This window comes from Pan troglodytes, chromosome X (assembly GCF_028858775.2).
Source record: "Pan troglodytes isolate AG18354 chromosome X, NHGRI_mPanTro3-v2.0_pri, whole genome shotgun sequence".
Lineage (NCBI taxonomy): Eukaryota > Metazoa > Chordata > Mammalia > Primates > Hominidae > Pan > Pan troglodytes.
Window position 1 is genome coordinate 65,955,239 of NC_072421.2, and position 16,687 is coordinate 65,971,925.

A 16,687-nucleotide genomic window follows, 5' to 3' on the forward strand; every position below is an offset into this window, starting at 1 on the left:
GCATGAGAGGGACTCTGCCTGGTGTTGTTAAAGTGGACCATGAGACAAGGAAAGTTCTAGAAGCTGAAAAGGTAAGGGAACACACTGTCTTCTCCAAAAAAAAAAAAAAAGTAGCCTTGCTGACACCTTGATTTTAGCTCCAGAAGAATGATTTTAGGCTACTGACCTCCAGAACTATAAGAGGATAAATTCGTATTGGTTTTTTGTTTGTTTGTTTGTTTGTTTGTTTGCTTGTTTGAGGTGGAGTCTTGCTCTGTCGCCCAGGCTGGAGTGCAGTGGCGCGATCTCAGCTCACTGCAAGCTCTGCCTCCCAGGTTCACGCCATTCTCCTGCCTCAGCCTCCCGATTAGCTGGGACTACAGGTGCCCGCCACCACACCCGGCTAATTTTTTGTATTTTTAGTAGAGATGGAGTTTCACCATGTTAGCCAGGATGGTCTCGATCTCCTGACCTCGTGATCTGCCCGCCTTGGCCTCCCAAAGTGCGGGGATTACAGGTGTGAGCCACCGTGCCCAGCCAAATATGTATTGTTTTAAGCCATTAAATTTGTGATAATTTATTACAGCAGCACTAGGAAACTAATACAAACAATCCCCTGGATCTTCATTCATGGTGACATAGCTGAAAGACTCTCCCCAAGTCAGAAACCCTGCAGCAGGAAGCAGGTGGGATAACAGCATTGCTAGATTCATATGTCAACAACTGAAATTATTTTTGCTAAGTTAAAATACCTTTAAGAGAAAAATTCCTATCCTACTGTTTACATACTTACAAGAATGCTAGGAAATGGCATTATGTCAGGTGAGAACTAAAGATGAATTTGCTATCAATTATTCACATATTGAGAAAATAACAGAAAAGGAACAAATATTCATATCACAAACTTTATTTCTAAAAGTTTTTGAACTCAGTTTCATAGTCAAATGCAAATAGGAAATAATTTGGAAAGGGTAACAGTAAATATCCATTGATAAATTACTTCAAACTCTAGTGGTACTATTTCAAAGCAAGCATGATTTGAGAATAATCAATGTATTTAAAGTAGTAAGTATAGTAATGATTAATGAACCTATATAAAATCTATTTATGACATACATGTATACATATACAAGGATCTGGCTTTATGAATAAAGTATCTTGATATGTATGGAAAGCTAAAGATCACATCATACAACAGTATCAGAAAAACGGTTAACATATACAGTTGCTTTAAAGATTAACATATAGAGTTCAAGTTCTGCAACTCCTGAAGTGGAGTGTGGTATATTTTTGTTTTATTTGCTAGGGGACTCTGAATTTCTCATTCAAACAAAGAGGTCACATAACTTGAAAGTATTTCTGATTAATGTATTTATTATCTATTTGTCTGAATATATGTGAATTTAATGCTAAAGTTAAGTCTCCAGATGCTGAATAATTCACATTAATTATGAAAATGGAAAAATGACTGCATGCATATTCCTACTCTATTATCTGTCTATACATATTAGGTATTCCACTTAGTTTCTGAGAAGTCCACGTATCTTATTCTAATGCCATAATGATGAAATAAGAAATTTAAATATCTAAACAGGAAATGAAAATAACATAAATAACATCTTACAAGTGACTTGTTACTTCACTCGTTACAACAGGTCCTCTTCTGTTTAGCTCCATAGGCCTCTGGCACGGTAAGGGGATTGTGGGAACAACACTTTCCTGTTTATGGCTGCCAACCAGGCTCAACTCTATCAAGAGCCCCTGCTGATACAACCAGTCTCATTGCTGTCCATGCCCCATCTCACCCATCTGCTCCATTGTGAAATACTTAAGAGTCTCTGGAGCACAACATGATTATTAAGACTATAACGACAATGGGGGGCATTTTCATTAATAAGATAGTTATAGCTTGATAAAGGAAAGAGAAACAGAACTCTTTTTTTATGATTTAAGCTTTAAAAAATTTTTTTTTTATACTTTAAGTTCTAGGGTACATGTGCACAACGTGCAGGTTTGTTACATATGTATACATGTGCCATCTTGGTGTGCTGCACCCATTAACTCATCATTTACATTAGGTATATCTCCTAATGCTATCCCTCCCACCTCCCCCAACCCCACAACAGGCCCCAGTGTGTGATGTTCCCCTTCTGAAACAGAACTCTTACACGAGGTTCCAAGTTGTCCCTGAGATAATCAGATTGGCTTCTCTGTGCCAAGGTGACTTACAATGGATCCAGCACCAGTGAAGATTCTAATCCTCACATAAAACCTATTAACATAAAGCATCATACAAAAATCTGGTGTAGGCAAGGAATGTGACCAACCAACCAACAGAGTGATTGAAAATAACTATTGATTATGAATGTATTGCCTTTGACTTTATACTCTGTGATATATTTTATTTCCCAAAAAGACAAACTTTTGTCTAGGGGAAGAAGAAAAGGCTTTAGTAAACGATAGAAGAAAGCCTACAGTTACAAGTTATAGGAGATGTCATAGGGAAAGAAGTCTGAGGGTTGTTTAGGTAAAAAAAAAAAAATAACAAGAAGTATCCTTTTGACTAGCACAGAGCATGAGACATAAGAAAAAAAAAAGAGGGAAAGATGTTACATAACCAAAAGGCAATGGATGTTCACCCTCCAGGATAAATCATGATGGGTCCACATGCAGCCAAGGCAACAAGCCCCTAGTGGTATGAGACTAGATCAGGAAAGGGTGAAAAGAAGCAAGACAGCTTTGAGGATCCCAGTGAGATACGCCAGAGGACATCACATGAAAGAAACTTAGAAGGAAGGTCTCCCCACATAACTAGACATTGAAAGGTAACTGAGAGACAGTTTCCCAGTAGAATGTAAGCCCCACAAAGGTGGAAAACACAGGGAATATGTTCACTTTTCAATCCACTGCCCTAAACACAATGCTTGATGCCCGGGTAGGCACACAAATATTTGCTCAATGAATAAATGAATGAGGATCGTCACCACATCTGGAGTTTCATACATTTGGGGCAGGGATCGGGGTTGCCACTTTCATATACAAATAAGGAAGTTAACAGTTTTATATTGCATCTATCAATATTTATATCTAGAACTTCCTGGTCTATATTTTAGATATTCCTATGAGAGTTAATATTTGGAGGATGGTTTTGAATAAATGAAATACACCAACTCTACCACTTTCCTTAATACTTGAATCAAATTCTACTGCCGTGTGTGATTTGAAGGAGCCACTTCAGTCCTATTAAAGCCCATAAGAGAATCAGTGGGATGCCTGGCATGGCATTTTTTAGCTTATTATACAACAGATATAAGAGTGATACTGGAAACAGAATTTTCAATAGTTCAATAGTTATCTGAATAAATATCTGAGTTCAATAATTTTTCAGAGATTCAATATGCTGGACCACGATGTCAGCTGATTTACATATGAAAAAGTGTCCTTAGCTAATGAGATGGGTTGCAAATTGACCAGGAATAAGCAATCCAAATTTTTAAAAGTCAAGAATGTAAGGTGATTAATGAAAACAGATGCTGAGGTACTAATGATGTAATCTGGAATTCAAAAACCACACCTGCTATGACTGAGTGCTGTAACATCCTCAAATGTGAGTAGGGTTGGTTGTCAGACCTGCAGGCTTGTGAGAGATTAGCTATGCATCACAGTAAGGACCAAAAAATATGTATTTTATCCAAACTGCAGTTTTCCACACTCAATTTGTTCTCTGACACTGTGAAAACTCAGCTTACAAGATGCTTCACTGCCACCCACGAAAGGAAGAAGGGTAGGTTTGCAGGGAGAGAAATGCAGGTAGATACCTGTGAACCATCTATATAAAGAGAGCTTGTGCAGAGACTCCAATATTGACTCCCTCAGCCTTTAGGGCTTCTTGCCTCAGTGATGTCCATTTACCCGAGCATGCTATATAAAGATGATCATTCTGATATGTGCCATGACCTTAATATGACTGAGAAGCACAAGTGCAGTGGGCAAGTGAATATTTGCATTTAGAACTCATCAGATGATGTCTGGAACAGAGATTTTGTGAGTTGTCAGCATAGAGGTGCTAGTAAAAAGCATAAAGAGAGAATACCACTGCCAGCCATGGTGGATTAACTGGTACCAGACTTGCCTTCCTGCTGTAACAACTAGAAAACTGGACAGTATATAGGAAACTCCTGCATGTAGTTATTGAGCAACAGACAAAACAGGACTATGACTCTGAGAAGAGGGATACAAACAAGATAACTGCTACCTTCTCCACAGCTTGCTTCTTAAAAGCACTTTTTAGATTGCAGCAGATGGAGTGGGAACTCAAGCTGAGCATGGAAGTCTTGCTCAGCTGAAGAGATAAGGATCAAAGTTTAGGAAGGTTGAAGCAGCTATAACTAGCAAGGCACAGTACCAGAGAAGAGTGAGCTATGTGGAAAAAGAGCTCAACAACCTTACCTGGGGGTGGATACTTTATATCTGGCCCAACAAAGCTTAAAAAGAAGACTCAAATAAATCAAATTGATCCACAAATAACTGCCCACAAAACAAAATTCAGTCCTCTTTAAAAGAAATCAACAAAATCAAGACATTCAGTAAGTCACAACATCCAGCAACCAATAAAGATTACAAGAAATGTTTTTTAAGAAACAAAAATGTGAGCCATAACCAGAATAAAAAAAAATCAATCAATAGAAAAACATATTAAAAAAAAAAGTAAACCAAGAACAAAGATAGAACTGTAGGAAACACACAGTCAAGGTGTAAAAAACAGAAAGATAAAGGTTCAGCAAGTTATTGAAAAGGAATCCTATAAGATGTTAGAAGAGGTCAGGCATTGTGGCTCATGCCTGTAATCCCAGCACTTTGGGAGGCAAAGGCAAGAGGATGATTGAAGGCCAGAAGTTCAAGACCAGCCTAGGCAATATAGTGAGACCCCATCACTACAAAAAAATTAAAAATCAGCCTGGTGTAGTGGCACACGCCTATAGTCCCAGCTACTCAGGAGGCTCAGGTTGAGGATGCAGTGAGCCATGATCATGCCACTGCACTCCAGCCTAGGCGACAGAGCTAGACCCTGTCTCAAAAAAAAAAAAAAAGATGTGAGAAGAATCAGAAGAGTGCTGATGTGTTATGGAAGTCACGAAGTCATGTAAGGAGAAAGTTTCAAAAAAGAGAAAGTGGTCAACAAGGAGATCAAGTAAGACAGAAACTCAAAAGTATTCACTGGATTTGGTAAGAAGATACCGACTAAGCCTGGCTACACAGTTCCAGTTGAGATGTAGGGAAAGAAGTTGTATTGCTGAGGGTTTCTGGAGTGAATGGGATACGAGGAAGGAGAGATAACAGCCATTTTCAAGGTACGACTGACTCTGCCCAGGGTGGGCAAGTATGTGTATGTTTTACTTTAGAAAATACTTTTTTCAACTATTCTACCACATTTTAGCACTGTCTCCTTTCTCTTCCAGTCACATTTCTTTGTGACACATAAAGTACTCCCAATAAGAATTATCAAAGTAAAATTGTTACCAAAAAAGGCATTCAGCAGCTTCTGAACCTGAATATTGCTGCCCACAGTGCGGTACAACCCTTCTGTCTTGATCCCTAGTGGAGGGAAAAATCAGGTTAATTTCACTTGTATAGCTAGAGTTGTCATCTCCCCTTGGTACACTAGAGTCAATTCAGATAGGAAGGGGTCACACTACATACTCCAAGTTCTCCAGCCTTCCCTGTAACAGGGGAATAGTCCTACAGCATCTCTCCAAATTATCCATCCTTTCATTTGGAGTGTACCAAACCCTCATTAATCTGAAGAGAAGAAAACAAACTCTATAGTAAATAGAAGCATATGCTTAGTTTGGGCGGCAGCAGAAAGCTGAGAATGGTGCTGCCATCTTAGAAAGAAGTTCATTTAATTGAAAAAGGAGGAAGGATCAACCCTCAAGTTGCTTCTAAGCAGTGATATAAATCACGAGAGGGCTGGAGTAAGGCAGCTGTGAAACAAAAGGCCATTTCCTGCACCAAGAAAGACTAAAAAAACATTTCAAAGAACAAAGAGACTTGATTCACATACCACACTTGCCCACAGTCTAAATATCCTCAGAAGGAAACCAGGGAGTATCGGCAACCAGGAAGAATGCTGATTCCACATCTCCCTGAGTTTGGCTCTGCCCCATCAATTTTCATACCAGTATGTACTGTGGCAGAAATTGAACTCTTGATCATTTAGGATAGAACCATCATGACACTGCTTAAGGAGTGCCAGGTACTGTTTGAGAATACTTTATAAACTTATAAGCTCTTTAAAAGCAGGAATCCACAAATTATCCAAATATGCTTGCATACCACTAGTTTAGAATTTTCTGAAATTTTCTAGCTTGCATCTACTACACAAGCTTTATAAACAGTCTTCATTCCTAAAACGCTACTTCAGAGAAATTGCCCAGGATAAAATCAGAGTGACGAGATTCAGACAATGCCAAGACTATGGTTCAGATCTTACCTTTGGTCTCAATAATATTGATGCACTTCCTGACAAACTTGAAGCCCACTTCATTTAGCTCCACTGTTTCAAGCAAAGGAAAAGAGTTAGATCCTGCTGCAACAGGTGTCACCTATTAAACATTTAATGACCATGCAAAGGGACTGCATTGAGAGAGCTAAGGGTTTTTAGTTGCTCATTTCTAGTCACCCTTAAATGGAAAGAGTCATTTTTTCAGGGGAGGTTTAACATTTTAACTCTTATAACACAAAATACTTATATTTAGCCCTTTGCATTGTCTGCTTTCAGCATGAGCAAAGTCATATGTGAAATGTTAGCCTAAAAATACAATTTCTATCATGCTTCCAGAACAGGAAGGATATGTTTCTCTACCCACGATGTAAGCTAACACCAAGTGTCTACCTTAGTTCAATTACCAGACACATTTAAAAAATATATGGCTGAATTTTATTTCACACAAAGGCATCCATATTCAGACTTGCGTTAGTAGTACACATCATTAATGATGGTATTTACTATGAATCGGACAGCTGGCAGTTTATAATGCTAGTAGACCAAAAACTTAAGTGACTCACTTTCTTGCTGTTTTGTTATAGGGCTGTGGTAGATCTACAAAAGAAGATAAACAGAAAGATCCATGGCTATTGTCAATCAATATAGGAAAACAGAGAACATAATATTAAATATCTTTCCCCAGATAGGCATTAAAAATGATTAGAAACTCCAGGATGTTAAAAAGATAGTCAAGTGGGCTAAACATAATTGCTTTGCCAAGATTGCTAGAAAATACTTGAACAGGCCAGGCGTGGTGGCTCATGCCTGTAATCCCAGCAATTTGGGAGGCCAAGGCAGGCAGATCACTTGAGGTCAGGAGTTTAAGACCAGCCTGGCAAACATCATGAAACCCCATCTCTACAAAAATCCAAAAATTAGCCAGGCATGGTGGCGTGCACCTGTAATCCCAGCTGTTTGGGAGGTTGAGTCAGGAGAATCTCTTGAACCCAGGAGGTGGAGGCTGCAGTGAGTTGAGATCACATCACTGCACTCCAACCTGGGCAACAGAGCGAGACTCTGTCAAAAAAAAAAAAAAGAAAGAAAGAAAAGAAAGAAAGAGAGAAAGGAAGGAAGGAAGGAAGGAAGGAAGGAAGGAAAGAAAGAAAATACTTGAACAATCCCTGAAAATTACACTGAATTTCACACAGTTCACCATAGCTACAGTTTTAGCTAATCCATCTTAGATATTTACTTATGTAACACCTGGGGCATTTTTATGATAAAGCAAGAGACCAGGAAAGTGTTTTCCTCATGGCTATGTACCTGTCTAATGGGCATTATAAAATTTAAATGCTCCTAACACCAATCTCCCACCCTCAAAGACTGGTTGATGAATACTTCTCTGTGGAAAGGCAAATGTCCATCTGAAAGAGATCCATGAATACACCAAGATTTGTCTGTGTTGACTTGGAGTATGTGCTGTGATAGCTACGTGAGAGACCAGAAAGAAGACTGTTGACTCTTGAAGTCCAGTCCTGGCTCTACCTCTACCTCTTAGGAAATTTTGGGCATGCCCTTTCCATTCTCCAGATCTCAAAATTTATATCAGTAAAGTGATCAGGGTTGGAGTAGACATTCCTTCAAGCCCTGATCTTCTTTGACAGTTTAGGCAAAGGCATGGATGAGATTTGTAAGACTAGTGAACTGGAGTGTTTAGTAAAGGAGCAACAACATTAGTAATGTGAGGTTGCAGGAAATGAGCCCTCTATATGCCATCTGTTAAGAGTCTGTTTGAACAGCCTCTCCTTAAAATAAGTTCTGCATATGTGTGTATGCCCACAGATATTTCAGTGGGAGATATTTTTGTGCCAGCCAGCCTTTTCTGCTACTTTTCTGAACAAGGGATTTGTGGGAAAATCTGCCATGATCAAGTTGGTATGGATCCACATTCAGTGGGCCCATGTGCTCACATCATTCTCCACAGAAAGCCATCTGCATCCTTTGATTCTTGAAAACCTAAAGGGAGAGCAAACTTGGGAGAGGGAATTGAAAGATAAATGCCTTGCTGAGCTTCCCAGCATCTGCCTACAGAAATGTCACAAGCATGAAAGAGTTCAGCAGCAGGTTTCTGGAAGGTGACAGAAGGAAGACAGTGCTGGAATATTTTCTGGATGGCAGTCTTCAGAATACCAAGTCTCTCCTGCTACCTTCCAGTTTACTATAAGTGCAATCTGGGATCTAGTTACCCCTCTAAATTCTCCAGAATACTGAGGACACATAGAAAGAAAAACCTAGAATGCATTTTCCCTCCTAGCCAGTTTTTCACTTGAATACAGCAAAGAAATAAGACTGTATCTGAACACTGCTGGATCTTAGGAGTTTTGTATCCCATCATTCAGATAGGCTAGCACATCGTGGTTTACAAGATGACTTCCATCTGGTTTTTCTAAGCAACCCTGTGAGATAGGTAGAAAGAAATTATTAAAGCCCTTTTACTGAGGAGAAGAAAACTGAATCTCAGAGAGGTGAAATGATTTGCCCAGAGTCACATAGCCATTTAATGGCAGAACTAGTACCTATATCCAAGCTTTTGGAATTCCAACACCAGGAAGCTGATATTATTTAATATGCCACTAAGAAACCAGAATGTTTTTCAATTATTTCCAACTGTTTCTATTGGTCGCTTGATGATAATCAGTAACCCTTTCAAGGGATTGCTTGTCCTCCTGCATAACCGTGTTCTAAATGGAACGGTACATCTTGTGATACAGGATGGCAATGCCATCTCCGCTACCAGCTGTACCCTCAAAGAGAATAAGCTGAGTTGGTGGTATAAGGGTGAGGCAGAAAAATCATTCTGAATAAATGTTTAATAAGTGCTTATTTATAACTATGGCAATTATTTTTCATATTAACACATATTAATTAATTAACACATATTGATTTTATAACCTGAAAAATGGCTTAATTCTTTCTGAAGAAAAGCTCATGGGCATAGCTACATAGTCTAACACTAGAGCAGGGAGCTGAGAGATCTGCATTCTAAGCCTGGTTTTGGTGTCTTCTCTGAGGGTGGTCTCAGAAAAGTCCCTCAACCTTTCTGGAACTCCAGTTGCCTTACCTGCTAAGAGATGTGGAAACAATTCCTTACAGCTCTAAAACTGAGACTAAACAATCCATTACCATTTAATTGTCTGAGACCCACTGATACCACTAGAGGGCACTCATACACTGGCATATGCTGGGGAGGTTTCCCCAGTGTCAGGTAACTTACAGGTTCTTTCCCATCCATGGCTTCCATCCATAGCCTTCTGTTAGCTTCTGAAAGGGCCTGCAGAGTGATGGTTCCTGGCCTGAGGGGGAAAAAAATGGTAAGTATAAAGCAGAAAATTCAACTGAGAGAATGGAGTCTTGTGATCTAGGGTCCTTCTCTGCCCTGGAGTTTGTCACACTGAACAAGCATAGGCTTACAGAATACTAATTTTTCAAAATCTCTTTTACTCAAGAAAACAATAGGCAATTTAGAGAACAGTAACTTTGGGAACCATGGAGGCGGGGGTGGTATCTTGGTGGCCTTGTGCCCAGATCCTGCAAGAAATAGGAAGGTAACTGTCAAGACGCCTCCATAATGCACACTTAAATTGGCCCCATTGTGCTTGAACCAAACAAAGGCTCTCACTGCCTTACTCTGTTGGAAGCCAGCCACTTTGTCTGAGCTCTAGGAATGAGCATGTACATCACAGGCACATTCATCTCTCAGTAAAATGGCTTTGCTTCTTCCAGCACCTGCGATGTCCAAGAAACATTTTGAGTTGCAATAAATTCAACAACATGAGTACTGGCTAAGACACAGGGAGGAGGCGTTTTGGCTAATAAGCAATTTTATGACTAATAAAAACAACTAATATTTACTGAATGCTTACTAGGTGACAAATTTTGTTCCAAGTAAACTATGTATATTAACTCAGTTAATATATATAATAAGGCAGTTACAGTAATCATCTCTATTTCACAGAAGGGGAAACTGAGGCACAGACTAATTATCCAAGGTCATATAGCAGGGAACTACTAGAGACAGGAATTAAATCCAGAAAGTCTGGTCCAGCAGCCATATTCTTCATTACTACAATATAAGGCCTCTTCTGCCTGGCACACGGCTTCGAACCCTGTTTTATTCTATTTATTTGCAGGCTACCTGCTGTGGTCTGAATATTCCCCAAAATTCATAGGTTGAAAGTTAACTACCAATGTGATGATATTAAGAAATGGGACCTTTAGGAGGTGAGTTAGTCATAAGGGTAGAACCTCATGAATGGGATTAGGGCCCTTTTACAAAAACTTGAAAGAGTAGGTTCATTCCCTTCCATCTCTTCTGACATATGAGGACACGGTGTTGGTGCTCTCTGGAGGGCACTGCAACAAGATGCCATCTTGGAAACAGAGACCAGGCCCTCACCAGACACTGAAACTGCTTGGACTTCCAGCTTCTGGAAATGTGACAAATGAATTTCTGTTGTTTATATATTACTGAGTCTCAGGTATTTTGTCATAACATCACAAATGGACTAAGACACTACTAACTACCCAGAGATATCCCAAGCTGTTATGCTCTTTATGGTCTTTTTAGATCTTTGTGACTCATCTGGAATTTTGAGATTAACCATACTTTATGCAAGGTATAAAGTCTCCTTGCATTCTCCTGGCTTGCTGAGCCATTAGGAAAACATTGTTCCTTCCACAAATTCTGTGATAAGATGAGACCTCTCCTAGAGTCATAGAATGATAAAAGCAATGCCAAGAGAGTTCAGCCACCCTGGATAAGTAACTAGGCCTTTCTAGACCTCGCTTTCTTTATCTGAAAGGGTTCTGGAACACAGGAGCTGGGAGGTCCTTTCCATTACTGATATCATAGGAATCCTGTTCTACCTGCTGGAATCATGGGGTTCCTGTCCTACCTTCTCTTACTTCATTAAAGCACCTCTTAATGACAGTCTTGTGGTTACTGGCAACAATATATACTTCCACAGCCATCTTGAATGGGGTCATCCATTGTTAACACAAAAATGATACAGATTCACAAACCAAAATTCAAATAACATCACCTCCCTCATGTGACTGTGGTGACGACTAAAGGAAATTATACACTTAAATGGCTGATAACAGTGCCTGTCACAAAGGAGGTACTTGGCAAATGTTAGCAATTGTTTTTATTATTATTACAATTATTGTTGTTGCTGTTATTAAAACATTTCAAGCTCTGCCTTGCTATGAGCCTGTCATTTTAAATACTGCTAAGAGCCTAAATTTAGAACCAGGTGCAGTGACTCACACCTGTAATATGAGCACTTTGGGAGGCTGACACAGGAGAATCACTGCAAGCCAGGAGTTGAAGACCAGCCTGGGCAACATAGCAAGGTCCCATAGCTATAAAAAATAAAAAATTAGCCAGATATGGTGGTGCACACCTGTCAGTCCCAGCTACTCAGGAGGCTCACGCAAGAGGATCACTTGAACCTGTGCCACTGCAAACCAACCTGGGCAACAGAGTAAGACCCTCTCTCTAAAAAATTAAAAGTTAAAAAAATAAAAAATCTTATCCTCTCTTCCTGACATAGAAAAAGTGGCTCCAAGAGCCCTTTGCTCTGTGCTCCAGGGAATGTGAGTACAGCTGCCTGATGCCTGCTAGGAAGCCTGACTCTGTTCCTTATATCAGACTGACTAGCCAGAAAAGCAGATGTCATGTCACTCAAAAGACTCCACATGCAGAGAGTGGCCTCAGCACCTGTTCATTATTATATTTAACGCTCTACTTTGCAGCTTGTTTCTTCTGCTTATAATAGACAATATAAAAAAATTAAAAACAGCATGGAGCCAGGCATAGTGGCTCACGCCTATAATCCCAGCACTTTGGGAGGCCGAGGCAGGTGGATGTCTTGAGGCCAGGAGTTCAAGTCAAGCCTGGCCAACATGGTGAAACCCCATTTCTATTAAAAATACAAAAATTAGCTGGACATGGTGGCACACGCCTGTAGTCCCAGCTACTCAGGAGGCTGAGGCAGGAGACTCGTTTGAGCCCAGGAGGTAGAGGTTGTGCAACACTGCCCTCCAGCCTGGGCAAGAGAGAGAGACACCATCTCAAAACAAACAAAAAGAAACCAGCATGGGCTTTGAAGACCTACAGACCAGGGTTTGAGCTCAGCCTCACCATTTCCTATATGACTTTAGTTGGGCAAGTCAGTTAAATATATGTGGGTCTCAGTTTCCTCACTGGTAAAATGGGGGGGGGGTGTAGATTAAATGAGGGAATGTTTTGTAAAGTGCACAGTATATAATAACTAAAAGTGTAGATGCATCAAAACTTTAATCCCTGGGTTCTAGTGTCGAAAATTCTTCAGCATTCTAGGATAAGAAAAAAACACTTAAAAATAAACATCAAATTTAGTACTTATCATGAGCCATGCATAGCACCAGATACAAGAAACATAAATTCATCCTAGCCCCTAACCACGGGGACAAACTGTTTGCAACTGCTTGAGTTGGGGATATTATTTGCAAAAAAGGGAAGCCACAGCCAACAGTAATTTTCCCCTTCCTACTGGAACTGAGGCTATCAGGAAAATGAGTGACAGTCTCATGGTTACTGGCAACAATACATACTTTCAGAGCCACCTCAATTGGGATCATCCATTTTTAACAAAGAAATGATATAAATTCACAAATCGAAATTGTGAGGGTCAAATAATAATCTCTCAATTTTGAAATAAGGAAACAAGCTAAGTCCTTTATTCCCCAATTTTTTTAAAAATGCCCTCATCATTTAGTCTGATTGTTATGATCCCAGTCACTGCTAGTTTTGTTCACATGATATTGTAATTCATCCTTCAAGTTCCTTTCTAGCAATCTGATCATTTTGCAAAATTCTATTCTATTACTAAGTATCTAACATCTAGAAATAAAAGGTTGAGATAAAATCTAGAAACAGATTTATTCTGTTTATTTTGGTACAACCACCCAACTATAAAGCATGTCTTTCTCCACAATAATGCCAAATGCATTCATTTGAAATTTTAATGGTTAAAATTCTCCTCTGATAAAACTGCTCAGGTTCAAGTAAAAAAAGAGGGCACTGGGGAGAAACAAACACAACGAAGTCCAAAATGTGCAAGCCTTAGCTGTAAGATCTGAAAGGTGATAATCACACTATTTCCAGTTCATTGAGTATCTGTAAAGTAGGGAAGGTCTGCATCATTTTTGCACCAAATGGGGGGAAATGACTTTCTAATAACACCACGACCCTCCACCCCATCTTCCCTCCCTCAAAAATGTGTGCCAATTCATTTGTTCTTTTATGTGATATCAGGAGATTTAACAAAGAATGAGCTTTGTTATCCTTTCCTTCTTGCAAGATCACCAAATGTTGACCTTTTGCACATCTGATAGCAAATTAAATCCCAGGAGAGACTTTTTCTTCCCAGAGCAAGTGAGGCAAAGCTGATAGAAGCTTGCACAGAGAAAAGCAGCACTGGGCCAGGTCTAGCAGGGATCCCTGGGAAGGGCAGCCAGAAGAGCTGGCTTGAATAGACTCACAACAAAGTCCTGAATAGACTTACTCATTGTCATCAACGTGGGATGACGGAGGAAAATAAAAGACCTACCCAGGCTAAGCATCTGGCATGTGGGGACATTGCCAATTCACAGCGGCACAGCTTACCTTTCATTAGTTTCTATGTCAAAACAGAACCTCTTGTCGATAGACTCCGTCTTCCTTCTCACACAGTACTTCAGTGTTAAGTCCAAGGGCCCCTGATATGAAACAAGAATTAACAGGCAATTTTTTAAAAAAGACACAGAAGCTGTTTCTGCTTCCTACAGTGTCTTCAGTGTCACTTGGAAGGCGTCTGGTCAAGGCAGCAGGAGCAATGTGTAGACTCACTGAGAATCTTGTCCCTTCAAACAGTATTTGCAGCAAGATGGCAGATGGTTTCTCCCCGCTCCAAGAATCAATGGCTGAGACCAGGAGAAATTGTTCAGAGTCATCCAGCACTCTTTCCCAAGACGGAAAACTTAATAGGAAGCTCAATACATATCATGTAAGGGGAGTGTAGGAGAAATGGGCTGACTGAATGGCATTAAGTGTACAGAATAAAATTTTCATGAGGCCTCTAGGGAGGGAAATTGTGACGGGGTAAGTGGCTGTCTAAAACCTCCCTTAGAAAGTCAGAGGGTAGCTGAGCAAAGAAGCTTCCATTAAAGTGGCAGACGAAGGAGGGAGAAAAACATTTCTGTCTCCCAACTCTAGACTCTTTAGGATGACAGAAATCACAAATGTAATCGCTCCAAAGGTAGCGCAAAAGTAGAGGAAATAGCAAATGTGTGTATTAGTCATGGTGGCATTTGATATTTCATATGTGCAGCAAGGACAGTGTGGCCCACTTTAGTCCTGTAGGTAATTAAGGGAATTAAAACCCACTGTGTCCACAGACTAAAATTCTAGTCTCACCTTGTTCAGATTCCCTCTCTTATCTCAACAGAGACCATGTGATACAGGAAAGAGAAGTAACATTTATCACTTACTGTGTGCCATATACTACGCTACATTTTTTTTTTTTGAGACGGAGTCTTGCTCTGTCACTCAGACTAGAATACAGTAGTGCGATATCAGCTCACTGCAACCTCCGCCTCCCAGGTTCAAGCGATTCTCCTGCCTCAGCCTCCTGAGTAGCTGGGATTACGTGTGCGCACCATGCCCGGCTAATTTTTGTATTTTTAGTAGAGACGGGATTTCACCATGTTGGTCAGGGTGGTCTCGAACTCCTGACCTCGTGATCCACCCACCTCAGCCTCCCAAAGTGCTGGGATTACAGGCGTGAGCCACTGTGTCCAGCCTATGCTAGGTATTTTTAAGCCACTTTTATTGTTAACAACCATTATAGAGAAGTGACACTTAAAGAAGTAAAGCAGCATACCCAAAGTCATCCAAATTGGTATAGTGGAAATAGCAACACACTAGAAAGTTTAAGACCTAGGGTCTTGTCTCAGTTATGCCATTTACCAGCTATGTGACCCTGGCCAAAACACAGCAGGTCATGCCTGTAATCCCAGCACTTTGGGAGGCCAAGGCAGGTGGATCACCTGAGGTCAGGAGTTGGAGACCAGCCTGGTCAACATGGCAAAACCCCGTCTCTACTAAAAATACAAAAATTAGGCACAGTGGTGGGCACCTGTAATCCCAGCTACTTGGGAGGCTGAGGCAGGAGAATCGCTTGAAACCGGGAGGCAGAGGCTGCAGTGCGCCAAGATCGTGCCACTGCACTCCAGCCTGGGTGACAAAGTGAGATTCTGTCTCAAAAATAAATAAATAAATAAATCATATTCCATCTCTAAGTCTTAACTTCACAATCTATTAAATGGGAATAACACAACCCACTGTGGTATCTCAAGTTAGGTAACACTGCCCAGGTGCCTAGATACTATGACATACAAACTGGCCCACGTGGCTCATTACCCAATACTTCTTGCTCATCAGCACACTCAGCCACTTGCAGGCCAATCTTTCCTTGCTCCTGCACTATAACAACTCAACTCTAAATTAATCCTTCAGTATGCCTTCCTACCCCTAAATGTGGGATGTCACACATTAGTCTTTCAAAATGAGAGTTATGAGCAAAGTCACAGACTCACTCTATCTCTTTAAATTCTCAATGTCCTCAGCTTCAATGACATTGCAGCTCAGGGACCTAGGCCCTGCCCACCATTCCAATCTCATCTCCAGTGACTGCTCACCTGTTTAATGTCCCTACAATGCAAAAGTACTTTTATTTCACACACATATCATGCTATTTCATGATTGCATGACTTTGCCTATATTAATCGCTCCACCCAAAATGACCTTGTCTATCTTCTTTGCCTGCCTAAACTCTTACTTATTCTACAAACTGCAGTTCAGCTTTCACTTCCTCAAAAATCCTTCTTCAAACCAACACATTGCCCACTATGTGCTTTGCACGTAATATTAAAATGTCCTGTTTTTATGTTTAATTTCACCACTTGACTAGGAAGTCTTCAAAGACATGAACAGTGTTTTATTCATCTTTATACCTCCAGTATCTTGCAAATACTTAGTGCTCAATGAATGTTTATGAACTACTTTATCATCCTTACCACTTTTCTGATGAGGAAACTAAGACTGAGCAACATTAGGCAATTTACTCAAGGTCAAAA

At 40.2% G+C, this 16,687-nt stretch overlaps 1 protein-coding gene across 6 annotated transcripts in view; it reads right to left on the reverse strand.

Annotated features, from left to right (window-relative positions):
- The window catches only part of OPHN1 (oligophrenin 1), a 387,278-nt gene that overhangs the window by 143,974 nt on the left and 226,617 nt on the right, over positions 1 to 16,687 (reverse strand). For 5 of the 6 annotated variants that reach the window (XM_009439212.5, XM_009439209.5, XM_009439210.5 and 2 more), the window contains 5 exon segments: positions 14,178 to 14,269; positions 9,741 to 9,819; positions 7,048 to 7,081; positions 6,473 to 6,535; positions 5,500 to 5,574 (listed from right to left, as the gene is read on the reverse strand). In XM_009439212.5, coding sequence (XP_009437487.1) covers positions 5,500 to 5,574; positions 6,473 to 6,535; positions 7,048 to 7,081; positions 9,741 to 9,819; positions 14,178 to 14,269 — 343 coding nt within the window. 6 annotated transcript variants of the gene reach the window in all.